This window comes from Oncorhynchus keta, chromosome 37 (assembly GCF_023373465.1).
Source record: "Oncorhynchus keta strain PuntledgeMale-10-30-2019 chromosome 37, Oket_V2, whole genome shotgun sequence".
NCBI classification, from domain to species: Eukaryota; Metazoa; Chordata; class Actinopteri; order Salmoniformes; family Salmonidae; genus Oncorhynchus; species Oncorhynchus keta.
Genome location: NC_068457.1, coordinates 7,924,442 through 7,951,662, shown reverse-complemented (window position 1 = coordinate 7,951,662; position 27,221 = coordinate 7,924,442). Strand labels below are relative to the sequence as shown.

Here is a 27,221-nt window from a genome sequence, read left to right as displayed (position 1 = left end):
GAGAGAGAGAGAGAGAGAGAGAGAGAGAGAAGGTAGTGGGCACTATGGTTGAATGGCGGGAACCCCGGCTACCGAGATATGCCGCCCAAAACTACTCCCTTTTCCCAGGATAAATAACCCCGGTAAATTGAAATTAATTATTTATACGAACACATGGTGTGAAATGGAACTGTTCAATTATATGCCATGTCTAAATATTGGTTCGGTGCAGCCTCTGCATGATAATCAAACGCTCAGGGTGGGGGACAGACAGCACCATCTCAGTATTGAGTTCACAATGCGTAGACCTTTCATCTCACCATGGTAAATGCATTTTTTTGTGACAAGTAGGCCTGCTTTTTTCTGCAGCATAGTCTATGCAGTAATATAAAGATGGAAGGCGTGTCTGATTTACCCATCTCTATCTGGCTTTCGGGGAACACTATCGTAAAGATGATATATTAAAAAAAAAACATATTGCAGCTGCAGAGTTTTAAAACAGCCTGTCGCTTGAACGTCGGTGAACGCGGGAGCACTCTCTCGAAGTCGTTCGGCCTCCATCAACTTCATTCAGACTGCACCCACAATAGATCATCCTGTTCTAGAGTGATACAATATAATCACCCTATATATAGACTACTGGAGATAAGAAAAAAACATGTTTACCCAAGAGAGCATATAGCTAGCCTCATCTATGGGCTTTCATGTTTTTCTGCTGTGCGTAATGTGCAGTAGCCTATATCATATATGCATTGGGTAACGGCACAATCATTTGAGCTTGGCCTCATTTAAATGTCTTTAATGTAGGGCTCATGCCATTTATTTCATGTATGGCTCATCAGGCTCAGGTAGCATCAGGCTCTAATCAAATCCGGACATAGGCATAATTATATGCTTTATAATGCTTTTGAAGGATAGTTCCGGATTTGGCGGGAATTGTGATTTATTCTCGGGATGGAACATTTTCCTGGGATGATATTTAACCCTAGTGGAAACTGGGCAGAGGGTTCTGTACTTAGTTTAACTGTTTAAGAGAATACAAACATTTCAGAATAATGTGTGAGGTTATATCTCTTCCATTAAGCATACACTTTAGGCAGAAAGCAGAAATACTTAGATTACTGAGAAGCTATTTTGGATACAGAACTGGTGATTCAGCTGGCCTTTGAGGTCAGGTCCACCCACCTGCACCATGTCTATGCAGGCACGTGTGTTTCTTTGTCTGTGTGTGTGTGTGTGTGTGTAAGTCCATTCGTGTATGTCTATTGGAGCCTCGGACCAGGTTGTCATCAGAAGCTAATTTCTCCTCTTGTTTGCCAGCCAGACACCAGGGAGACCAGAGCGCCAGTGGAAAGTTCAGTAAAGGGTAAAGATATCCATTTTCCCTCTTTTCCAGGGGGGAGGGTTGGGGGAGCCAGAACTTTCAGAACCTTCCATTCCCTTTGGTCTCAGGGATGTTTGTCAAACCTGTGTGTGTGTATACGTCCAACCTCAGGAGGACTAATTAGGGAGACTTGGCCGGGACTGTCTCTGACTGGCCACATCAAAGAGACGACAGGACAGGACGAAGGAATATTTAAGGAAACGGAAATGGTGCTGTGTTGATCATCCGCTGAGGAACGTTGCAATTATGGTGGCTGAGAGGGCAATGGTGAGTGTGTACAACGATTCGGTCAGCATAGTTTTGGAGAACTCCAACCCACACTTTCCAACTGACACCATGAGTGCATACTGTCCTTATGGTTGCAGATGGACTAGTGTCTTGAATTATGGCCAGATATTTGTATTCTGACGTTCATATTTTTTATTTAACAACATTGAAATACAATACATAAGCAACAAGGCTTGATAAGAATCTCCTCAGGTGACTATTTTCTTTGTTCCCTCCCTCCCTCCCTCCCTCCCCCTCCCTTCCTTCCTTCCTTCCTTCCTTCCTTCCTTCCTTCCTTCCTTCCTTCCTTCCTTCCTTCCTTCCTTCCTTCCTTCCTTCCCCTGGTCTGTGGAGAGACTGGCTGACCTATTCTCTAATAATATTTGACAAGCGTAGGTAAGTTTTTTCTCTCCACAGGTCAGCCTCTAGTGTCGCTGTAATCAAATGTGACGCCCATCCATGGACACACCTGCCATCGAAGTCCTAATGAAAACATTTCCAGCACTAAATGATGTAGACACTCCAGAGTCAACTTTCTCCTCTCTGACAGGTGAGGGGGGAGGAGGACTACCACTACTGAGCATGTGCACATCAAACACACACGTAGGTCTGTATGCACACACACACACAAATGAAGCCACAATATAATATAATTCTCCCCTATCCAAATTGGTCCTCTAAAAGCGGCATTGGATTCTAGACTGGAGTGTTGCTAGGTTACAAAAAGGCTTCGCTGAAAAAAAACACTGAGCGGGTTTGAGTGTGTGTCAGGCAAAACTGTGTGTCCATATGCATGAATGAATCAATGAATGGGTGCGTTTCGCAAGCAGATGTGTGTTGTAAGTCTGTAAACGTGTGTGTGTGTGTGGTTGGAACCCAGGACTATGTGGCGTAACTAAACTATCATACAGTCAATTCCAACCAGACTAAATTGATCATGTCACGCTGTTGCTAGCCCGAATTAGTCATCCATTACAAATGTCAGTAGAATATGGAGTGTTCAAATGATGCTGCTGTAGTCAAAGCAGGGAGAGGAGAGGGAGAGACGAAGAGACAGCAAGGCGGAGAAATAGAAAGAATTAAGTGGCCAGTTAGACGAGAGGGGGGAGCCTCACTGGTCTGTCAAGCTGCTAGACTGTGGCTAATTATCCTCCCCTTTTGTCCCACCCCCGCTCTCTGTCCGACTCGTTCCCTTCACAGCAGTCAATCTGTTCCTTTCCCTTCCCTCTCGCTCCCTTCCCTCTATCGCAACCTCCCTCAAACTTTGAAATTAAATCAAACGTTATTCGTCATGTTCCTCGTAAACCGGTGTAGACTAACAGTGAAATGCTTACTTAGGGGTCCTTTCCCAACAATGCAGAGTTAAGATAACCAAAAAACAAAAAAATGATAATAATAATAATGACATGAGGAAGAAACACAGTGAATTATGAATGACAATGAGGAGTATAAAACAAGATGGCTATATAAAGGGAGCACCAGCACGGAGTTGATGTGCAGGGATATGAGTTATTTGAAGTAGCTATGCACATATAGGTAGGTGTAAAGTGACTAGGCAACACGGTAGATAATAGACAGTAGCAGCAGCATATGGGGTGAGTGTGAACGTGTGGTGTCAGTATGCATGTGTGTGCATTCTATGTGTGGGCGTATGTAGTGTATGTGTGTGTGTGTGTGTGTGTGTGTGTTGGGGTTTCAGTGTAAGTATGTGTGAGTGTGTGGGTAGGGTCGAATGTGTGTTCAGAGTCAGCACAAGAGAGTTAGTGCAAATAAGGGCCAATGCAGGTAGTCCGGATAGCCATTTGATTAGCTTTGTAGCAGTCTTGTTTAGCAGTTGTATGGCTTGGGGGTAGAGGCTGTTCAGGGTTCTGTTGGTTACAGACTTGGTGCACTGGTACTGCTTGTCGTGTGGTAGCAAAGAGAACCGGCTTTGACATTTTTTCCTGGTGTAGACTTTGTTACCTCTCTCTCCCTTTAAAATGACACCCCCTACTTAATGATTCTAAACAGCGTACTTTAAATGTTTGCTTCGGGCAAAGCTTGAGGGTCTGCGGACCCTAAACCCTCACGCTGAGAAATGGCCACAGTATTCTCATAAATGATGCATTCACGGCTGTGTGTTGGGTTGTTAAGCGATACAGCGCATTCGGAAAATATTCAGACTCCTCGAGTTTTTCCACATTTTCTTACGTTACAGACTTATTCTAAAATGGATTAAATTGTTTTTTTTCTTCATCAATCTATACACAATAATGCAAAAACAGGTTTTTAGAAATGTAAGCAAATCTAAAAAAATATCATACATTTACATAAGTATTCAGACACTTTAATCAGTACTTTGTTGAAGAATATTTGGCAGCAATTACAGCCTCAAGTCTTCTTGGGTATGACGCTACAAGCTTGTCACACCTGTATTTGGGGAGTTTCTCCCATTCTCCTCTGCATATCCTCTCAAGCTCTGTCAAGTTAGATGGGGAGCGTCTCTGCACAGCTATTTTCAGGTCTCTCTAGAGATGTTCAATCGGGTTCAAGTCCAGGCTCTGGCTGGGCCACTAAAGGACATTCAGAGACTTGTCCGGAAGCCACTCCTGTATTGTTTTGGCTGTGTGCTTAGGGTCGTTGTCCTATTGGAAAGTGAACCTTCGCCCTAGTCTGAGGTTTTCATCAAGGATCTCTTTGTACTTTGCTCCGTTCATCTTTCCCTCAATCCTGACTAGTCTCCCAGTCCCGGCCGCTGAAAAACATCCCCCAGCATGATTCTGTCACCACCATGCTTCACCGTAGGGATGGTGCCAGGTTTCCTCCAGACGCTTGGCATTCAGGCCAAAGAGTTCAATCTTGGTTTAATCAGACAAGAGAATCTTGTTTCTCATGGTCTGAGAGTCATTTAGGTGCCTTTTGGAAAACTCCAAGTGCCCTTTACTGACAAGCGGCTTTCGTCTGGCCACTCTACCATAAAGGCCTGATTGGTGGAGTGATGCGGAGATGGTTGTCTTTCTGGAAGGTTCTCCCATCTCCACAGAGGAACTCTGGAGCTCTGTCAGCATGACCATCGGGTTCTTGTTCACCTCCCTCACCAAGGCCCTTCTCCCCCGATTGCTCAGTTTGGCCGGCTCTAGGAAGAGTCTTGGTGGATCCAAACTTCTTCCATCTAGAATAGGCCACTGTGTTCTTGGGGAATTTTTGGGTACCCTTCCCCAGATCTGCGACACAATCCTGTCCCAGAGCTCTACAGACAATTTCTTAAACCTCGTGGCTTGGTTTTTGCTCTGACATGCACTGTCAACTGTGGGACCTTATATAGACAGGTGTGTGCCTTTCCAAATCATGTCCAATCAATTGAATTTACCACAGGTGGAATACAATAAAGTTGTAGAAAAATCTCAAGGATGATGAATGGAAACAGGATGCACCTGAGTTCAATTTCGAGTCTCATAGCAAAGGGTCTGAATTCTTATGTAAATACGTTTTATTTTTATTTTTTGTTATACAAAATAAGTGAAATAATGAAATAAAAACAGAACTTTTAACATAAATACATTATCTATCATGAATATTTATGTTTTTAAATGGATCTTTGAAGGCAACAAAGATAACAAAATATCCCCCCATGCTTGCCCAATCCCACTGACCCCATAGTGACAGTATGACCCACTACAGCAACGCTAGGCCATACATTGGAGTGCACTGTGAAGGAGTGATTTCTTGTTTTTTGGATCAACTCACCTGTCGCTCGGAGGGGGCTGAAGCTGTGACGTGGAAGTTGAGGGCGGGGCTCTCTGCTTGTTAACCTTGGCATAGAGCCCCTCTAAGTCTTCTGCCGAGGGCTGGCGGCTGTGTGAGGGTCCGCCGGGGGGTGGTCCCCCGAGGGCTCGCTGAGGAGAAGGGGTGCGGCTGAGGTAGGAGGGCGAAGGGCCCTTGGGGGGCTCCCGAAAGGTGTTGATACGGGCGTAGTTGGGGTCATGGTCATCGTCCTCTAAGTCGGGTGGCAGGGGGTCGGGGGTCACGTGGCCGTCCGGCACCTCCATGTATCGGAGCTCGTGTCTGTCGGTTATATAAGAGGGGATAGATACCGTCACTCACTGTCTGAATCAAACTCACATTAACTTGATGGGATTAGCCAAAAAACGGCATACATTGTATATATGTGATAGCGTAGTGTCTACACACAGATAACAGGGCAAACTGTGTGAGCTCACCTCACTCTCTCCTCAATCTTGTTCAGCTCCTCCTCGCTCAGAGCCTCCAACTTCTGCTTGGTAGCCTTCACCTCCGCCTTGCTCTTCTCCTCCTTTTTCTTGCCAAACCTGGGGGGATTGAGAGAGAAAGAAAGAGAGAGACTAAGTGAAAAGAATTGTAAGATGTTGTTTAATTTGGGATTCAAAACATTGTGGCAGTTCGTAAAGCGACAATAGAGGCTGCAGAGATTATGAAAGGAACTAGTTGAGCAGCAGGCCACATAGCAGTGGAGAGACGACAAGAGGTGAGAGAAGGAGTGGACCAGAGGCTTCATGTTTGGAACCAAACAGCAGAATCCAGTTCACACCGCAGCCAAACATGTGTTCACACTTCCACACAGCAGGACACTGCACAGCATCGATTACACACATAGACCCTGTACACACACACACACACACACACACACACACACACACACACACACACACACACACACACACACACACACCAAAAGTTTGGACACATCTCATTCATGGGTTTTTCTTTATTTTTACCATTTTCTACATTGTAGAATAATAGTGAAGACATCGAAACTATGAAATAACACATATGGAATCATGTAGTAACCCCAAAAATAGTTAAATATAAAATCTATTTAGTTTTGTTTGAGATTCTTCAAAGTAGCCACCATTTGCCTTGCTGCTCCCGATTGGCACAGCGGTCTAAGGCACTGCATCTCAATGCAAGAGGCGTCACTGCAGTCCCTGGTCCGAATCCAGGCTGTATTATATCCGGGCGTGATTGGGAGTCCCATAGGAAGGTGCACAATTTGGCCCAGCGTCATCCGGGTTTGGCCAGGGTAGGTCGTCATTGGTAATAAGAATTTGTTATTAACTGACTTGCCTAGTTAGATAGAGGTTAAATAAACAATAGCCTTGATAGGATCAACCAGCTTTACCTGGAATTCTTTTCCAACAGTCTTGAAGGAGTTCTCACATACGCTGAGCACTTGTTGGCTGCTTTTCCTTCACTCCGCAGTCCAACTCATCCCAAACCATCTCAATTGGGTTGAGGTCAGGTGATTGTGGAGTCCAGGTCATCTGATGCAGCACTCCATCACTCTCATTTTTGGTCAAATAGCTCTTACACAGCCTGGAGGTGTGTTGGGTCATTGTCCTGTTGAAAAACAAATGATAGTCCCACTAAGCGCAAACCAGATGGGATGGTGTATCGCCGCAGAATGTTGTGGTAGCCATGCTGGTTAAGTGTGCCTTGAATTCTAATTAAATCACTGACAGTGTCACCAGCAAAGCACTCCCATACCATCACACCTCCTCCTCCATGCTTCACAATGGGAACCACACATGTGGAGATCATCCGTTTACCTACTCTGCGTCTCACAAAGACACGGCAGTTGAACCAAAAGATCTCAAATTTGGACTCCAGACCAACGGACAGATTTCCACCAGTCTAATGTCCATTACTCGTGTTTCTTGGCCCAAGCACGTCACTTCTTATTATTGGTGTCCTTCAGTAGTGGTTTCTTTGCAGCAATTCAACCTAATTACGCAGTCTCCTCTGAACAGTTGATGTTGAGATGTGTCGGTTACTTGAACTCTGTGAAGCATTTATTTGGGCTGCAATCTGAGGTGCCATTAACTCTAATGAACTTATCCTCTGCAGCAGAGGTAACTCTGGGTCTTCCTTGCCTGTGGCGGTCATCATGAGAGCCAGTTTCATCATAGCGCTTGATGATAATTGAAATTTTCCAGATTGACTGACCTTGATGCTGTTTCTCTTTGCTTATTTGAGCTGTTCTTAACCTAATATGGACTTCTGTGTACCACCCCTACCTTGTCACAACTGATTGGCTCAAACGCATTAAGGAGGAAAGAAGTTCCACAAATTGACTTAACAAGGCACACCTGTTAATTGAAATGCATTCTAGGTGACTACCTCATGAAGCTCGTTTAGAGAATGCCAAGACTGTGCAAACCTGTCAAAGGCAAAGAGTGGCAAAGGGTGGCTACTTCAAAGAATCTCAAATATAAAATATAATATAAAGTGTTTAACACTTTTTTGGTTACTACATGATTCCATTTGTGTTAATTCATAGTTTTGATGTCTTCCCTATTACCCTACAATGTGGAAAGTAGTAAAAAATAAAGAAAAACAAAGGAATGAGTAGGTGTGTCCAAACCTTTGAGTGGTACTGTACGTATGTGCACACACAGATACCATGACGACCACACACATGCACTAGCGTACACACACACACACACACACACACACACACACACACACACACACACACACACACACACACACACACACACACACACACGTTAGCAATTCACAGCAGAGAAACACTGCCCATCGCTCACACAAACACTATTACACACACACGAACCAAACTCACTCCCACATGTTTATTAGCGCCTTTTCCTCTGGTACAATGGTTAAAGGTTGGTGATAATGCAGTGTGATCATTTGCTAGAGTGGGTTAATGCAGTGGGTGTGAGTTGGAAATGTGGTTGAGATGATGATTAACTGGTATTAATATACAGTATGTATTCTGAAGTGATACGACATGCTGACAGACAGAGGTGAGTGCGTGTAGCTCCGGGGTGAAGTTTCCCCTTGGTACAGATCTAGGATCACTTTCCCATCCCCCTATCCTAACTTTGACCATTAGCGGGGAAAACGCAAAATGGACCCAGGGTCAGCATCGATCTGACCCCTAAAATGTTATTTTCTCACATATACTGAACAAAAATATAAAATGCAACATGGTAAATATGCCCTAATCTATGGATTTCACATGACTGGGCAGTGCCGCCCACTCACTTGGGAGCCAGGCCCAGCCAATCAGAAATAGTCCCCCCCACAAAATAGCTTTATTACAGACACAAATACTCCTCAGATACTCCTTGTGTTGTGTGACAAAACTGCACATTGTGCACTTGTATAATGATCAAGCTGTTTAATCAGCTTCCTGATATGCCACACCTGGTCAGGTGGATTTTCTTGGCAAAGGAAAAATGCTCAAGAACAGGATGTAAACAAATTTGTGCATTTGAGAGAAATAACATTAGAGAAATATGCTTTTTGTGCATATGGAACATTTATGGTATCTTTTAATTCAGCACGTGAAACATGGGACCAACACTTCACAAAACATCAGTGGGAGTGCTGATCTAGAAACAGATCTCCCCTCCAATCATTTGGACGCAAAAGGCAAAACTGATCCTCGACAGCACACTGTGGTTACGGGCCCGAAAGTGTTTTTGCCCTCCAGTCATGGAGTTGAATCACATGTCGCTCTCAAGCTTCCGAAGGGACACTCAACCAAAACACGGTTCTCTGATCCACTAACTATTCCCCCAATGGCCTTCACAGGCAAGCAAGACATACAAATCCATGGATGAATTCACATATCTTTATTACACAATGGGTGTTCTGTCAGGTAGAGTATGTCTGGTCTTATAGCCCCATGTTACCAGGGGCATGGCCTGGGGGCAAATCTGCCACAACCGTTTCCGATGGGGGCCGCAGAAAACATCCAGATGGAAACACATGATTGTAGAACAAACAACACCTCTGTGACAATATCGAATAAGAAATCATGACGTTTCTAGAAATATATGTAAAAACGAACACGCCTCTTTGACGTAGAGAAGAAGGGATCGCAATCAGCTCTATTCATGACATTTCTATCGGCGACTTTTTCTTATGCTGAACGCGACTGCGGTGTTTGGTGTGTGCCTGTGCGTGCGAGTCAGCTCCCTGCCGAGTCCAATCTGATGTCTGTGTTCAGCTCATTAGGGACAGGGGGCCTTTCTTAATTCTTGTCACTGGCTCTTCTCATTACAGCCCCGAGGGGGACATGGTGTGAATGGCAACCCTGATGGAAGACAGAGGACACACTCAAATCAGCCGAGGGTCACTGCACTGCTGCTGGATCGCCAGATTGGAGGGGAATTTGTCACGGAATGTAACAGTATTTTAGCCTTTTCACTTTTGCACCTGACCCAGGTGCATGGGTTAGTCCTAAGCCATATTTTTCAAGCGTCAGCTTGGCCTTTTAAAATTATAGACTGGGAGGACCTGATCCTCGATCAGCAAACTACTCTAAGATACTTGATAACACTTCTTCAAACACTTCTTCAAGCCCAAATAGCCTATCATTGCTTCCTGTACAACCTGCAGACACCGAATCACTGTCAGAAGAACAATACTATGAATGGGTGAAATGATTGCCCATTCTTAGCATGGTGCTGGCAGTAGTATCTATCTCACAGACACTTCAATGACACCGGCAGTCTGGCCCTCCATGAGAGAAGTGAGCTCGTCCCTCTCTTTCACACAGTAGTGCATGTGTGATGGAGGCCGACAGCTGGCCTGATCATTATGTGTACATAAATTAGAGCATCTCTCACTTCTACTGTCTGTTTGAGAGAGAGACAGAGAGAGAGACAGAGAGAGAGAGAGACAGAGAGAGAGAGACAGAGATATATATATTTATAATATGACATTTGTAATGTCTTTACTGTTTTGAAACTGTTGTATGTGTAATGTTTACTGTTAATTTTTGTTGTTTTTCACTTTATATATTCACTTTGTATGTTGTCTATCTCACTTGCTTTGGCAATGTTAACACATGTTTCCCATGCCAATAAAGCCCTTGAATTGAATTGAATTGAATTGAGAGAGAGAGACACAGAGAGAGAGAGAGAGAGAGAGAGACAGAGAGAGAGAGAGATACAGAGAGAGAGAGAGAGAGAGAGAGAGAGAGAGAGAGAGAGAGAGAGAGAGAGAGAGAGAGAGAGAGAGAGAGAGAGAGAGAGAGAGAGAGAGAGAGACACAGAGAGAGAGAGAGAGAGAGACACACAGAGAGAGAGAGAGAGATACAGAGAGAGAGAGAGAGAGAGAGAGAGAGAGAGATACAGAGAGAGAGAGAGAGATACAGAGAGAGATACAGAGAGAGAGAGAGAGAGAGAGAGAGACACAGAGAGAGAGAGAGACACAGAGATAGAGAGACACAGAGAGAGAGAGAGAGAGAGAGAGAGAGAGAGAGAGAGAGAGAGAGAGACAGAGAGAGAGAGAGAGAGAGAGAGAGAGAGAGAGAGAGAGAGAGAGAGAGAGAGAGAGAGAGAGAGACTCACAATTAGATAGAAGCTGAGTGTACAAAACATTAAGAACCACTTTCTAATATTTAGACCCGCCCCCTTTTCCCTTCAGAACAGCCTCAATTCGTCTGGGCATGAACTCTGCAAGGTGTTGATTGCATCCGACAGGGATTCTTGCCCATGTCGACTCCAATGCTTCCCACAGTTGTGGTGAGTTGGCTGGATGGCCTTTGGCTGGTGGACCATTCTTGACACACACAGGGAACTGTCGAGCGTTTCATATCACATGGGGAAACTGCAGATTTTCATACCATCATTACCATCCTTCTCTAATTCCAGGTTTTACGGTATTACTGGCATAGCACACAAGGGGGCACTAAAATCACTAGAAGAGCCTTTTGGGCTTGTATTACCAGAATGCTAACAAAATGTGAAAAATCTAATAGCGAAATTACATATCGACGCTGTTAGCTAAATGCTAATGAGAGAAAACGAACAAAGCAATTGCAAACACAGGCAAATCCAGCTCATAAAGTTATACAAGCACAGCTAGTAGCTACTGAATGTGTAGACCTTTTCAAGCTTAAGTTAACAAGAGAAATTGTGCAAATGAACACCTGTGATTCATTATTTCCTGAAAGGAAGAGCAGCATGGGTACATGGAGCAAATGGGAGAAAAACGGATTGCAGAAAGCCATTATAAAATATCTGATGGCAAACATTTAGCAGTGAATTGCATACAAACACGTAACTGGCGGAACTGTTCTGAGGAACTACGGCTTCATAATGTAAAATGATGTGGCAGGTACTAATTTAAAATGTATTGAAAAACTTCAAATCAATATTTTTTTGAAGGTATTGAAAACCATCCTGTGTCCTTTCCCAAATACCCCGGTATACAGTATACCGCCCAAGCCTATCCAGCCGCATTGCGGTTCTTGACACAATCAAACCGGTGTGCCTGGCACCTACTACCATACCCTGTTCAAAGACATGTAAATCTTTTGAATCGTCGATTCCCCCTCTGAATGGCACACATACACAATCTGTGCATCAACGCCTAAAAGTCCTTCTATAACCGGTCTCCTACCCTTCATCTAGACTGATTGAAGTGGATTTAACAAGTAACATCAATAAGGGATCATAGTTTCACCTGGATTCACCTGGTCAAGGAGAGAGCATGTTCCTGATGTTTTGTACACTCGGTGTATGTACCTGCCGTGGGGAAGGTACAAACCCATTTCCCCTCCATCATCATTTTTCACTCCTTCATTTCGCTAATCTCTCCCTCTACCCTTCCCTCAGCATTTCTTTTCCCAAGACAATCAGGTGGTGTGGAGATCTGAATTGGTGGTCAGACTTGAAGTCTGATTTGCTTTAAGACGACGACAACAAAAAGGCATCGAGCGAGACAGAATCCAGCTCTGAACAATCTCGCTGTGTAACTTTGTCCTTAGCAATCATGTTCGTTCAGAAATACGGATGTCATTTCTCATTTGTCGTTTCCTGTTCTCGTTTGATGCAGAGACACCACTCTGTGTGGGAAAGCTCACTGGGAGCCACACACAGCCGCACAAAGAGTGGGATCTCATTTGAAAACACACAACACCTACATCATAGCACTGGCTGCATTACCTTCTCATAATGGTGTAAGATGGATGCTCTGGGTTACTGGGTCATTGGTGTCGCGTTTTAATGTGATCCTACTGTCACAAGGGGCCAAACGGAACCATTAGTAGCAGAGCGCTCTCATCATTAGTCTGCCTCTGCCGGTGTGCCAGAATCACCAGAATGGCTCTTGGGTCTACGACAGTGACACCCTCTTGTGAGAGGAAATGAAGAAACTAGAACCAATATCCCCAAAATGTCCAAGTATGACAAGACAAAAGACTGTCCGAGTCCCAGTGAAAATCAGCTTTTTTGGAAGGCGCCTTGCCTCATCATCTTAATCACCTCTTCCAGAAGCTTCTCCATGCTCATTACATGACATTCTGAGGAAGTGGGTGAGAGAAGGGGGGGGGAGAGGAAAAGAAAAGGATTGTGTCTTCTTTCTAATGAGGTTCAAAACACAGTGAGATCACAGACAGCCTGGGTGATGTAATTGCCCTGCGACCTGTGGAATAGGCTCCCTGGGGAGGGAGGGAGGGAGGGGGAGGGAGGGAGGGAGGGAGGGAGGGAGGGAGGGAGGGAGGGAGGGAGGGAGGGAGGGAGGGAGGGAGGGAGAAACAGAGACGGAGACAGAGGTACAAGGGAGGGAAATAGACAGAGTAAGGAAACATACTGTAGCCTATTTACCAGTATGTGTGCTAGACTCATTTCCTCCATTATCATCCGTGGTTGGCAGCTCTGGAAATGAAGCTGGTTTTATTTTTTTACCGTGTGACAACAAGCAGAGAGCAGGGAGTGGTAAATAAATAGGCTTCCATCAGCGCTGTTGGATGGGGCCAGTGGGAAACTGGTTACCGGTGAAGCGCTAACGACTAGCTAAACAGCCATTCATTCGGCAAGAGTGATGGTGTCAGGAGACAGTTTTACAGTCTGTCTGTCGGGTCTGTCAGGGGAGTTCATTGACGACGCCCGTCATCTATGATGGAATTGATTGAGGCTAACAGCTGAGATGTGCCCGCAGTGCGCCTGGTCTGGCGGACACACGCACACTTCCAGTTTCATGCACGCACACACACAAACATTGTTCCAGGTGGCCTAACCTCTTAGGCCAGCTGAAGCGCGCGCGCGCACACACACACACGAGAGAGAGAGAGACAGAAATACACATATGATGATATACCCATTCCTACACATTCCAGAGGATGAGGAGTTGATCACCCATAAAGAAGCGGGGATAATGCCTTGCAAAATATGCATCTGCCTTTGAGTACCAAAATAACAAGCTGGGAGAGAAAGAGCGAGAACGACAACGAGAGAGAGAGAGAGATAGGAGACAGAGAAGAGAGAGAGAGAGAGAGAGAGAGAGAGAGAGAGAGAGAAAGAGAGCAAATGGAGAATGAACGAGAGAATGAGGGAGAGAGAAAATGAGAAAGAAAGAGAGAGAGGGGGAGGGATAAGCCAAAGCTCCCATGAAAGTGTGGCACGGCTGGAGCTTAGAAATAGAGAGAACAGTGAGGCTTCCAGAGGCGGCGAGAGAGAGAGATAGAGAGAACACTTCATCTCACAGCCTATAAATGTTATCACGGTAATTAGATTGCTGTGTGTATTTTCTACCGGTACCTCGGTGGAGTTGGAAGTTTTGGAAGCCAGAGAGACAAGTAGGGATGAGTTCAATTAGAAACAACATAAAGAGGTGTGATGTAACAGGGGCTCTTTGGTGTTTTCTGGTACAGAACACTGGAATACTGCAGTAGTGTACATCACGCAGAGGACAGTTAAGAAGCTCGAAGTGTACAAGTATGTTGAGAAAGAATTAAAAACGCTCCTTCTAAAAGCAGGGGGTCATATCACTCTCATTTGTGTTTTTTTTGTCTTCCATTCGGAAACACAGAACAGGAACACAGAACTCAGCCACCCTGCACACACTTCCTCACTATACCCCTCTCTACCTTCTTCTTCCCCCGATTGACAGCGTGAGAAGCTAATCACAGCTCCTTCCTGGCAGCAGAAAGCTACGCCCCCCTTCAATAATTAAAACAGAGTCTCTCGTCTCTCATTATTCCCACTGGGCATAATTAAATCTATTTATCTTATTTCTCTCCATATGCATACTGCAGCAGGCGGCGGCAATTTGGGCTAAATCACCTCCCATTAACACTTCGTATTAAGAGTTATACGACCAAATAGATCAAAACCACCCTCCCAGATGAATCTATTGCCGTTAGAACCGCCACTGCTGTCGAGCAATAAAGACGGTGTTGGAAGGGAGCTTCGAGTGAAACGACGATTAGTTCAGCTGTAGGCCAATAATGTTCCGTGTTGTTATTGATTTATCAGTTTCTCGCTGGATGCAATATGCATGTGTGCGCCCGCAACACATCCAGCTGCATGGACATCCAATAGCACGCCCAGACCAAATCTAGACAAACAGGAGCCTCCGATGCACAGTCGAAGAAATGAAAACAACACAAATTATGAAGAGAATAGGGAATGGACGAAGAACCAGGGAAGTAAGCAGATAGTGAGTTGAGCGAGACGAGACGGAGAAAGATGTTTTCGGGGAGTGAGGTCTGACTGGTGTGATAGATAATGTTCTCAGGAGTGTCTTCATTAATGTGGGAAGAGTGTGTACGTGTGAAGTGAAAGGTGTATGGTGTGTCTGTGAGAAAAGTGAAAGGTGTGTGTGTGTGTGTGTGTGCATCTTTAAACAGGGTCTGGCCAGTCCCGGGTGTAATGCCATGTCAATCAGACTGCTTAGCCCGAGAGAGGAATGAGAGGAGAGAGGGAGGGGGGCGCTCCCTCTCTGACGGCCACAGAGTGAGAGATGCATCTGTCACCCAAGGGCAGCACGTGAAATATGGGCTTTATTTTAGTTGTTTGTTTTTCTGATTTCTGGCATATTTTAACGATTCATGCACAAAGCACTAGCTCCAGGCAATTTGTCTTGTCTCCTTTTTCCTCCACTTCTGTCAAAAACAAATGAATATTTAACGAGTCAGTTACACGTCTTACTTTCACACTCATTTGGGAGGGAGAGAGTGATCTTTGGTGTGTGTGTGTGTGTGTTTGTGTGTGTGTGTGCGCAAGTGAGTGACTATTTGTGTTTGTGTGTGTGAGTGAGCATCTGTGTGTGCGTGTGCGTGTGCGCGCGCGCGCGCGCGTGCGTGCGTGTGTGTGTGTGTGTGTGTGTGTGTGTGTGTGTGTGTGTGTGTGTGTGTGTGTGTGTGTGTGTGTGTGTGTGTGTTTATCCAAGCACTGTTTGAGCCAGTCATTGAGTCCAGGACAGCACACAGAATCCGGGATGAAGAGATACCATTGGGTGAGAGTGACTGATCAAAAGGTCCCAGTTAGAACGACTCCATCCAGACTACTAAAGGTGTTGAGGATTCAGACACACCAGAACAATGACATAGACCCGAACAAGCAGTGAGCAGGTGTAATGAAAGACAGAGGAGGAGGAAAGAGAGAATGTGTGTGACAAAGAAAGGGAAAAGAGAGAGCAAGAGAAAGAGGCACCATTGGCCAGCCAATAATTGCACTGCACTTTGATTTCAAAACAAGTAGTCCAAGGAAGAAAATGAGAGAAGAAAGAAGTGTGACCCTCCATATCCCCAACTCCCCCCTGCAGACAGCATTCCTACCCCATGAAAAGGGCAGGATTAGAGGTTAACGTGCTGTGACCACTCCTGCCCTTCTCCTTAGACCTCATAAGAGCCACTTAATCTTTTCCTGTGAGGGAGGAATGTCTCACACACACACACACAAACACACACACACAGCCTGGGACGGACAGATGGCCGGCAGACACCTAATGGCAAGGGAAGCCCATCGATCACATTGAGCTTGATGACGGGATGGCGGCCATTGGAAGAGGTATAATCGCTTCCTGGCATCCTTTGCTGCTGGATGAAGATAGAGTGAATGACCTGAAGCAATGAGATCAGATGACCAGTAAAAGGTGACAACTTCTTGATGGTTCAATCGGCTTTTTTCCCATTGGTCGATGAGCCTCCATGTTGCTGGATGAAGGTCTGTGGATCAGATGACCAGGAGACAACAGCCTGATAGGTCAACAGGCTTCTTACATTGGTTGAAGAGGTCTTAATGATCTTCTTTCATTGGTGGATCAGCCTCAATGAAGACATAGGCCATGATTAACAGAATCAAAACCGTGATGCATCATGGGTGAATTGAATCTACAAATAATATTGAGTAGTTATTTATGATGCAAGGAGACTCGTAGATAAGTCAGTCTCGACTCGCCTGCAACGTCAAACTCAGCCAGATAAGTGAAGGACCTGAAGTGCTGGAGATCAGATGACCAGGAGACAACTCCCCGATGGCTCAATGAGCTGCTTTCATTGGTCGATGATGAGCATCCGTCGTCTGAGGTTGACCGGTGTTTTCGTCTAGCCATATTGATATGTCTGGATTATCCAGACGTCCATATATACTTATCCTGAAGCCATTTGTCTTGTTATCCATCATCGTACATGCCAATATATTGCACTGAATCCGGGATTAGACCTAAAAGGATTTGAACCCACTGCCCTTTGTTTTGTCAGGCCAAAGCCCAAGCCATTACCCCAAGAGGTCCAAACCTCTTGACATAGACAAACGGTGTTGTCCTAAGGGAGCTACGCCCTACTAAGGGAGCTACGCTCTACAGGAAAGAAGAAGCCTGCCTGTTTAGTAGCTGATATATATGCATGGGAATTTTCCTTTCTTCGGCTGTTTTTTTGTTCTTCTTCCAAAATCCCTCTAATGCTTGATTGACAGGTCACCACAGCAACAAGTAAATGACCAAATCATTTCAGGAAGCAGTCCAACACGAGGCAAAACATACATCTCATTTGTTTTTCTCGGGCTGTGCACCTCGATAGCGCGACCCTCTGTTGACGTCCATAGGAGAGTTAGAAATTAGAATTGCGCCATGTCAGAGGTATAGGATACAGGATGCGCCGTGCCTCGGAACGACAAAACATTTTCAGGGAGGAGGCAATTTGGCTGGTGGACATTGGACTGGATTTTAAATTAACATTTCATAAATCTGAAGGGGAAAAAAAACTATGGAATGAGAACTACTATCCTGAGTACTCAAAGATTATAGTTATAGTAAATCCTTTACCCACAGGATGAGTGGTGAGACAAACTAAATACAACCTGCAAACAGATGCACAAAAAAAAACATACAGACAAAAACATCTCCAAGACACCTTGACATGTTTTCAAGGTCAACAAATCCCCTCCTGTGAGGACAAAAAGCCACCGGCCTTCAAAGCGTCAACAAGGTCAACCCATGACGTGACAAACCATGACAAACTTCGCTAACAACATTACGGTTAAGAAAAACATCTCAGCTTCAGCTCGTCACACCTTAATGTCACCGACACGCAAACACATCTAAACACGTCCTACAACTCCAGAATCACTCTCGTCCACTTACAAGAACTAGTCTCAATTCACCCAAGGTGTGCCCTTGCACACACCCGGTCATGGATTTAAAAGCATTGGATTGGTGTAAGCATTGGCCGAAGGGAGTTTTCCACAATTGTCAAATCCACGATGGAAAAAGGGCAAGTGGACACTTCGGGAGAAGGGTGGCAAATCGGGATGCAGGCCATATACGGGGGGGATTTACAGTAGGTCTGAGGAGGGTGTGGTAAGTCTATGGCGCCCATCCTTTAGGACAACACAACCACATACTGGGCTTGTTTGGAAATGATGGAAACTGGCCCCGCTAATTGGCTTGGTTCCCTGTCGGATTTCATCCGTCCCCGGGAAGAGGGAGAGAAAGAGAGGAAAGAGGATCGACGCGAGCGGAGGGGGATTTGTAAACAGCGGATCAGCGCGCAAGGCTTTCATGTCCCCAAATTGGCAATAGCAGTGGGGACGGCCGTGTCCTGTCTGTCTGTCACACTGAAGGCCTTAGTGACAGCCACTCTGAGCTGGAGTGACGGGCAGAAGAGGTGGGGAGGGGAGGGTGACAGAGAGAGAGGAAACAGTATGGGATAGAAAGACCGGGCGCACAACTGTATAAGGACACGCACACACACAGCTCACAGGAAAGGGCCTGTTATGGAAGCTGTGATCAGGCAGACGAGTAAATACAACTAACAAACTGCCACACAAATACACAGACAAATGTACGGATACATACACACACACACACACACACACACACACAGGCCGTGTCCGGAATCGGTCTTTTACTACTTACTAAACAACATACTGTGTACTTATAATACCACATAAAATGACGGGTTGGGTACAACAAATATCATCATACTGGACTCACCCATACTGAGAATGCGTCCACTGATGCGCAATTGTGGAGGTCTGGTGCCATTCATTCCTTTTGGCACAACGAGTCTCCTTATGGGTAATTCCTTGGTAACACAAAGAGACGGAGACTCCGATTTTTTACTTTAACATGGAAGCCAAACAAAAACCAATGATTGCAAAGTTGAACTACGAACCAACGCCGGATGCAATTTATTTTATTTTATATTACTATACAAAATTCTTGCAACTAATAGAATGTTATATTATATATATGGGGGATACAATCTTCCCAGCTCTGCAGATTCTGCTGTGAGGAGGCAGAGTCATTAGATCATTTATTTTGGTATTGTCCATTGTCCAGCTCGTTTTTGGTCACAGGTCCAGGAATGGCTGAAGAATTGCAACATTTGCCTAGAACTAACGCTGCAGACAGCAATACTGGGTGATTTGAAAATCCATAGTCAATCAATCAATAATATAATAACTATTTTACCAAAAAATTGTATTTTTAATTTACAATCTGTATAATCCATGAGAATAGGAAGGTTCAATTATTTTGTGAAGCATCACAGCACAAATATATGGCAAATAGAAACCCGAAATGGATGATGTTGAGAGATAGATGAGAGAGGTTGAATGGAGCTGAAGGGTGGGACTAATAACAAGATAAAACATGGAAAACATACGGGGTCTGTAAAATGTTCAGAACTTTTGTGAAATAGCACAGTTCCAAATAGAAATCAAACTGGATGGACATCAGAAATAGAGGGAGGACTAAAAACAAACAAAAAATAACTATTGTAAAATAGACTGTGAATGTAAAATGTGTATAAGATGTATAAATTGAAGGTAAAAGCCAAAGTATTTATTAGTTTACTCCAATTGGGGGATCGGTGGTAGGGTTTGAGGGGGAATAATAATAAAGGTATATTCTTTTAAAAAGTATGTATGTCTATATAGGTATATGTATGTATATATGTGTATATGTGTGCATGTGCGTATGGATATATTTACCCCAAAAAATATATGGGGGGATTGGAAATGATGCAGACAATTACATTGATGGAACCAATATTCTTTCCTCAATATTTATCTGATCCAGCCCTTAAGGGAAAAAATAAAAAGAAGTTGAACCATGTACCTCTAGACACAAGAACGACTTTCATCATATTTACACTGAACGTTTCACAAAAACACATTTACATGAAGAACAGAGCAGATGCACATTTTGGTAACAGAATGACGGCACAAACAGCACAAACTGTCATTCTGTTACCCAACTCTGCATCTGCGCTATTCTTCAGGTCAATTAAAAAAAAAAATATATATATATATATATTTTATGGGGGGAAATTGTTAAAAGTAGTCCTTGTGCGTAGAGTTAATGTTTAACTTTGCAATGATTGGTTTTAGTTTAACATACATTTTAAGGTGAAAAATCTTTGTAACTGTTGGAACTGCTCTCATCTGATTATTATCTCGTTATCAGCCGCTGTCAAACACACGTGGGTCAGAAAAGACCATTTCTTTCCTTAATAGCATGCAGCGAAATATTACTAGATGAAAATCTGAAATGAGTATGACATCTTGGCATTTGAAGCACACACAACTTTATAAATGTCACTTACTATAAAACTTCCTATTTTCGCATACCCAATCAGCCTACTATTGAGAACACAATTACGGGTTGGGTATTCGGGCCCGGCCAGTCGGCTACAGTCAGGAAGAGGACCTCAAACCAGGCAGGCTCGTGTTGACAGGACCATTGAGACACCTCAACATACAGAAAATGTAGACATCTTGCACATATACCCATGAGAATATGTAGTCATTTCTAGGCACCCACCGGCACTTTGAAAAAGCTGCCACACCAGTCTCTGTACTGAACATACCGTACACATCTTTCATAAGAGCCTATGAGAGAGTGTACTGTATATGTATGCACACGGTGAGGAGTCTCACGTGGCTGACGAGTAATGTGGCTGATCTTCAAAAGGCCTGTCAATGCCGAAACTCCCTCAGGCGGTTCGCTCAGCAAGGACACTTCAATCTCTACTATTGTAGGTACCGAAGGGACAACCAGTCATCTCGCATCGAAGACTGTCTTTATGGTTTGGGGAGGGGGGTGTATGAATATGAAGTGTGTAGGAGTGCGTGGAAGGCGGGGGTGGCGGTGGGGGGAGTGCAGCTGCGATGGAAGTATCGACTAGATTTTGTGAAAGCAGAGACCATACTGTTGTCCTCTCGGAATGAGAGAACAGATGACATTAAAAGGAAAAGGGAACAAAAGAAGAGGGAGAGAGCGAAATAAAGAAACTCAGGACAAAGAAAGAGCAATATAAAGAGAAACATGCAATAATCCAGCTAATATTGGCACTGTCAGTATTTTGATTTCAGAATAGCCCTGTTGAGTCCAAATAAATCCAAATAACACAATGGATTGTGGAAGTCCTGCATCTACACAAACAAAGGATCTGGTCACCCAAAAAATAATACAGTACATGCATAACACCAATAACGGCCATGAGAAAAATACATCGGTCCCGCTACACGCTTTCCATCAGAGGGGAATTGGAATCACGTGTCTTTTAATTTTTCCCAGTTTGAAATACTGCCTTCAGAGTAAAACAACATTTGTGATCTACAATTAGATTGGATGTGTTTCTAATGGCACCCGGTTCCCGATATAGTGCACTCCTTTTGACCACAGCCCTATGGGCCCTGGTCAAAAGTAGTGCCATATATAGAGACTTGGGTGCCATTTGGGATGCAGATTTGGAGCTACGCCGTATTCCAGCTAATTAAGTCATAGTTCACATGCAATCATCAGGCCAGAGTGAACCGAGCCTGTGTTTGGTGGGAAATCTGGGAGAGTTTAAGTGTCTTGCCCTCCACTTGTGCTCCAGCTGCACTCTGCGCTTAAGGCTGCACTTGGCTGGATGTTGAATTGCAATATAAATGTTTCTCGGAATTTTGATTCAAACGGTTCAAGAATGTCCTGGCTAAAGCCTTCAACCCAGTGAGTAGACAGAGAGGGCACTAGGCTATGTCTCGAACAAGCTGGAGAGCGAGAGAGTGTGTGATGGAGTGTGTGTGTGGTGAGTGTAAGTGAGAGTGAGAGAAAGTGTGAGTGTGGTTAGTGCGTGAGTGTGTGAGCATGGATGTGTGTGTGTGTGTGTGTGTGTGCACTTGCAAGTCTGTGTGTGAAGGGCCTCCCGAGTGGCGCCGAGGACTAAAGCACTGCATCGGAGTTCTGAGGCGCCACTACAGACCAGGAGCCCCATGGGACGACGCATAGCGTCCGGGTTAGTGGAGGGTTTGGCAGGGGGGGGGTGTCCTTGTCTCATCGTGCTCTAGCGACTCCTTGTGGCGGGCCGGCGCCTGCATGTTGACTTCGGTTTTCAGTTGGACTGTTTCTTTTGACCCATTGGTGTGGCTGGCTCCCAGGCTAAGCGAGCAGTGTGTTAAGAAGCAGTTAAGATGCCTGACTCTCGACCATCGCCTCTCCCGAGTCCGTTGGGGAGTTCCAGCAATGAGACAAGATCGTAACTACTAATTGGATTTCAACAGCCCTTTCCTGTAATTGTTTGTATGCACACTGTGCCAATGTGCGTGCATTCATACGTGTGTGTGTGCGCATGTGTGTGCATGCATATCTGTGCACGTGTGTGATAAAAGGTTCAAAAACAACAGCCCTGTCCTGTGACCTCTCCATCTCCCACCTGCAACCAACAACCCTCCCAGAAACCAACCAAGTAAAAGGTTGTGCGTGTGTGTGTGTCCATCCTGCTACCAAGCCAGATGTTAACTGTGTACATCTCCCCACCATTACCACTGACATGCTGGATGATTGGATTCTTATCTGAGGGCCTAAAATCGATAGACACTCATCGCGTCGCAATCAAATGACAAATGTTTGAACTTCGACGGTGTAATAACAAGACTAGATCGATAACCATCTTTTTACTATACAGTACCACATTTACCCTAAATCTCAGCAAGATCATTCTTAGCTTAGAACTAGTGCAGGGCTCTCCAACCCTATTCCTGGAGAGCTACCTTCCTGTATGTTCTCTCTCCAATCCTAGTCCAGCACACCTGATTCTAATAATTAGCAAGTTGATAACCTGAACCAGGTTAGTTTACAACGGAGTTTACAGTGAAAACCTACAGGAGGGTAGCTCTCCAGGAACAGGTTTGGAATGCCCTGTACTAGTGAAATAAATTGTGAGATTTGTGTTAGGTGCTTATTGGGATGGTGAAAACGTTGGGTAAATCATACTGGAATAAGCAGTGGTTGAATGACCTGAACAGTTGGAAAAGGGGAGTGCTAAAAGAGGCAAGAGTGGAACTAGAATTCAGAGATACATATTATGAAACGTAAAGAGTGGAAACATTGATCCTGTGTGGCTCAGTTGGAAGATCAAGGAGCTTGCAACGCGAGGGTTGTGGGTTTGATTCCCACAGGGGACCAGTACAAAGATCTATGCTCTGGATAAGAGCATCTGCTAAATTCCGGAATTGTAAAATTGTAAATGGTTGCCTACCTTAAGAGCCCAAATCCTTTTTTCTTGGCCTTTTTCTCGTGGTCCTCAGAATCCTCGGTTTTCTTGACTTTTTCTTTGCTCTTCTTCTCTTTCTTCTTCCCTTTGGTCTTCTTCTTCTTCTTCCCTGCCTCTGATTCAATCTGGTCCTGGCGGGATGAGCCACTGACGGGTGTGTCTCGGCCTGAGCTCTGCTCTGACAGGTCATCTGAGAGGGAGGTAGCAAAGGTTAAAAAGGTCAACTAGGGCTGACCCCATTTCGTCGACTGGACGATTGTTTGGTCAATAGACTGATGGTCGACCAAGATTTCTTCAGTCGAGCATTCGCAAGAAGAAAAACAAAATGTCATGGTGCACAAGACACCTGTCTGTTTCGTGCCTTTGTCAGTGGACTTATCCATTGCGGAGGCCACGGGGAGGGCACAGTCCATCACTCTAAGACATACAATTGTATATGGTTATATTATGTAAAAAATGATGATGCAACACCAATGAATCTAATATTATTTTATAACAAATGCACTTTCTCCTGCGTTGGATACGGTCACTGTCATTATAATAATAAGCAATGTCGTTATCATTAGTAGGCTTTGTATAGTAACCACCATGGAGCTGTAGGCTTAAGAGCACATCCAGTTTAGTCTTAATAGCATAACTTATTTATGCCTATATTTCAATATATTGTATTTATCACTCATTCATTAATTCGTTCATGTCATCACACAGCATACGAGACAGTCATACTTTGAAATGCAATCAAGCATTTTAGTTTAAAAATGTAATAAAGGGAGCTCTGAATAATTAGCCTAAACGATAAATAAAGCGCAGTTCACCAATGCATGCAACTGTTTTTAGTTTTCTGTAATTAGCACAGACTCTGGTACACTTACATATTTAGTGTTGTTTACACTGTTCCAAATGGTCAGAAAAATATATAATCTGACAGCAACTGTTATAGGCACACATAATACTCACGCAGCGCTTGCTCCTATGCCCTCCCTTTTTCCTGGCTTTCCAGTAGTTTCCACAACTAAGTCAAATGTCTTCCACATAGATGACTTGCCCTTTCCCTCCTGAGCAAACAGTAAACATTCACCCGTTTCAGAGTTTCTTTTTCACGTCCTCTGCCTCCATTTTGCTGTCACGTGTTACTGTGTTCAGAGATTGTTTAAACCAATTTATTGCTGTGATTATGTAAGGCTATAGGTCAGGCCCTATTGGCCACATACTTATGATGCTTACATGTGTCAAGTAAAGAGAGCAACGGTTGAGGGAATAGGGAATGTTTTTACTCAACAAATTAGGGATTTTGGTAACATAACTTTTCAGTCAGAAACAAGTAATAAACTAAATGGCTGAAATGATGTTGCACCTAACACAGTGCAATAAACACTTGCTGTGCTCTGGAGCCTTCACGCTGCAGTAGGGAGGAGAGCGAGACAACGTGTGCCAGTCACACAGGCACTCGCTGTCATTTTTTTTTTAACAGTGTGACCATCGGGCTCTTTCTCGAGTCATTTATGTGTCTTAATTATTTCATCAAATAGTGTGCTTAAAGCATCCGACAAGCTCAGTGCATATGTAGTTGCTTTTGTTCAAACACATTGGGTGTGTGTCTATATATGGAAAAATAAGTTTACACATTTAAAGAACAGGACGACTCTTGGTCGACCAAAATTTTTTTCGACACAGATGCCATACACACAATGAAGTAGACAGGCAGACAAACACACAGGGAGGGAACGATACATCCCCCATCCCCCCTGCAGTGACTCAATACTTTGCAGCCGAGGTTCACCAACATGTCTTTTTGGGAAAGTGGGAGAGGTGCTGCCTCCAATCTTGTAGTCAGAATCACTGGTTCTCCCTCTAAGCCTGAGGCAACCACTCCGTGAGGCCAGAGGATGAGTCAGAGGCAATTCTAGTGGTTTATGGTTCAGTTTGGATGCTCAGATGGTCACACACACACACACACACACACACACACACACACACACACACACACAGCTGACACACGCACACAGCTGACACACGCACACAGCTCACACGCACACAGCTCACAGATCTTTGCACACAGCTGTTATATAAAAAATGCTGCAGCACACACACAGCTCACACAGAAACACTACATGCATTGACACACACACACAGCTCACACACACACACACAGCTCATTAATACACACAGCTTATACAACTCATGTGTGGATATTTCAATAATCGCTCAAAGGCACACACACAGCTCACACACACACACAGACAGACAGATCTTTGGCTTCACATGAAAGATGTTATATAAAAAATGTGCAGCTGTGGGATTAAAAAAGTTCTCTGCCCAGAAACGCTGACGACATGTACATTGAAGCATTCCATGTGCTGGCCCATGTTCACGACAAAGCATCCCACCTTTGCCGGATGTCCTTTGGGTAAACAGTGTGTCCTTTTTCAAAGGCACTTAAATATTTTGTCTGCGTTTTGGCAGCATAACAATCCATGTCTCAATTGTATCAAAGCTTAATGGCTAAGTTACTCATTAATATCAGCGATAAACCAAAGTTTATACAACTCATGTGTGGATATTTCTGAATAATCGGTCCAAAGGCAATTATACACTGAGTGTCCAGAACATTAGGAACACTTTAATATTGAGTTGCAAATCCTTTTGTCCTAGAAAAGTCTTAATTCGCCATGGACCCTACAAGGTGTCAGAAGCATTCAACAGGAATGCTGGCCCATGTTCACGACAAAGCATCCCACCTTTGTGTCAAGTTGGCTGGATGTCCTTTGGGTGGGGTGGACCATTCTTGATACACACAGGAAACTGTTGAGCGTGAAAAACCCAGCAGCGCTGCAGTTCTTGACACACTTAAACCGGTGCGCCTGGCACCTACTACCATACCCCATTCAAAGGCACTTAAATCTTTTGTCTTGCCCATTCATCCTCTGAATGGCACACGTACACAATCCATGTCTCAATTGTATCAAAGCTTAAAAATCCTTCTTCAACCTGTCTCCTCCCCTTCATCTACACTGATTGAAGTGGATTTAAGTGACATCAATAAGGGATCATAGCTTTTACCTGGATTCACTTGCCCCACGGACGTTGCCTCGGCCCCACGGACGTTGCCTCGGCCCCACGGGCGTTCCCTCGGCCCCACGTATGTTCCCTCTGACGTTCCCTCTGCACCACGTACGTTCCCTCGGCCCCACGTACGTTCCCTCGGCCCCACGGACGTTGCCTCGGCCCCACGGACGTTCCCTCGGCCCCACGGACGTTCCCTCGGCCCCACGGACGTTCCCTCGGCCCCACGGACGTTCCCTCGGCCCCACGGACGTTGCCTCGGCCCCACGGACGTTGCCTCGGCCCCACGGACGTTGCCTCGGCCCCACGGACGTTGCCTCGGCCCCACGGACGTTGCCTCGGCCCCACGGACGTTGCCTCGGCCCCACGGACGTTGCCTCGGCCCCACGGACGTTCCCTCGGCCCCACGTATGTTCCCTCTGACGTTCCCTCTGCCCCACGGACGTTCCCTCTGACGTTCCCTCTGCCCCACGTACGTTCCCTCGGCCCCACGTACGTTCCCTCGGCCCCACGTACGTTCCCTCGGCCCCACGTACGTTCCCTCGGCCCCACGTACGTTCCCTCTGCACCCAATGACCAATTTCAATCAAAATTTGAACTTGTTTTAAAAATAATTGGTATTGTAATGAGATGTGGCCTTGTTTGGGGATGAGGATAATTAGAATGATACCCAGTGTGCTTGGAAAGTGTCTATTTTTGACATTTTGGTCATTTAGCAGATGCTTTTATCACACTACATAGTGCCATCACACTTCTGACACCAAT

At 44.8% G+C, this 27,221-nt stretch overlaps 1 protein-coding gene and 1 long non-coding RNA gene across 2 annotated transcripts in view; one reads left to right on the top strand and one right to left on the bottom strand.

Moving 5' to 3' along the window:
- The window catches only part of LOC118369969 (partitioning defective 3 homolog B-like), a 174,116-nt gene that overhangs the window by 31,407 nt on the left and 115,488 nt on the right, over nt 1-27,221 (bottom strand). The window contains exons 19-21 of the mRNA XM_052499048.1: nt 23,379-23,583; nt 5,830-5,937; nt 5,357-5,674 (exon numbers count right to left, since the gene is read on the bottom strand). Coding sequence (XP_052355008.1) covers nt 5,357-5,674; nt 5,830-5,937; nt 23,379-23,583 — 631 coding nt within the window. The remainder of the gene's footprint in view (nt 1-5,356; nt 5,675-5,829; nt 5,938-23,378; nt 23,584-27,221) is intronic.
- On the top strand, nt 1,426-10,735 carry LOC127916653 (uncharacterized). The gene is made up of 3 exons (XR_008095430.1): nt 1,426-1,630; nt 2,048-2,180; nt 9,683-10,735. It is a non-coding gene; the product is annotated as an uncharacterized LOC127916653 (long non-coding RNA).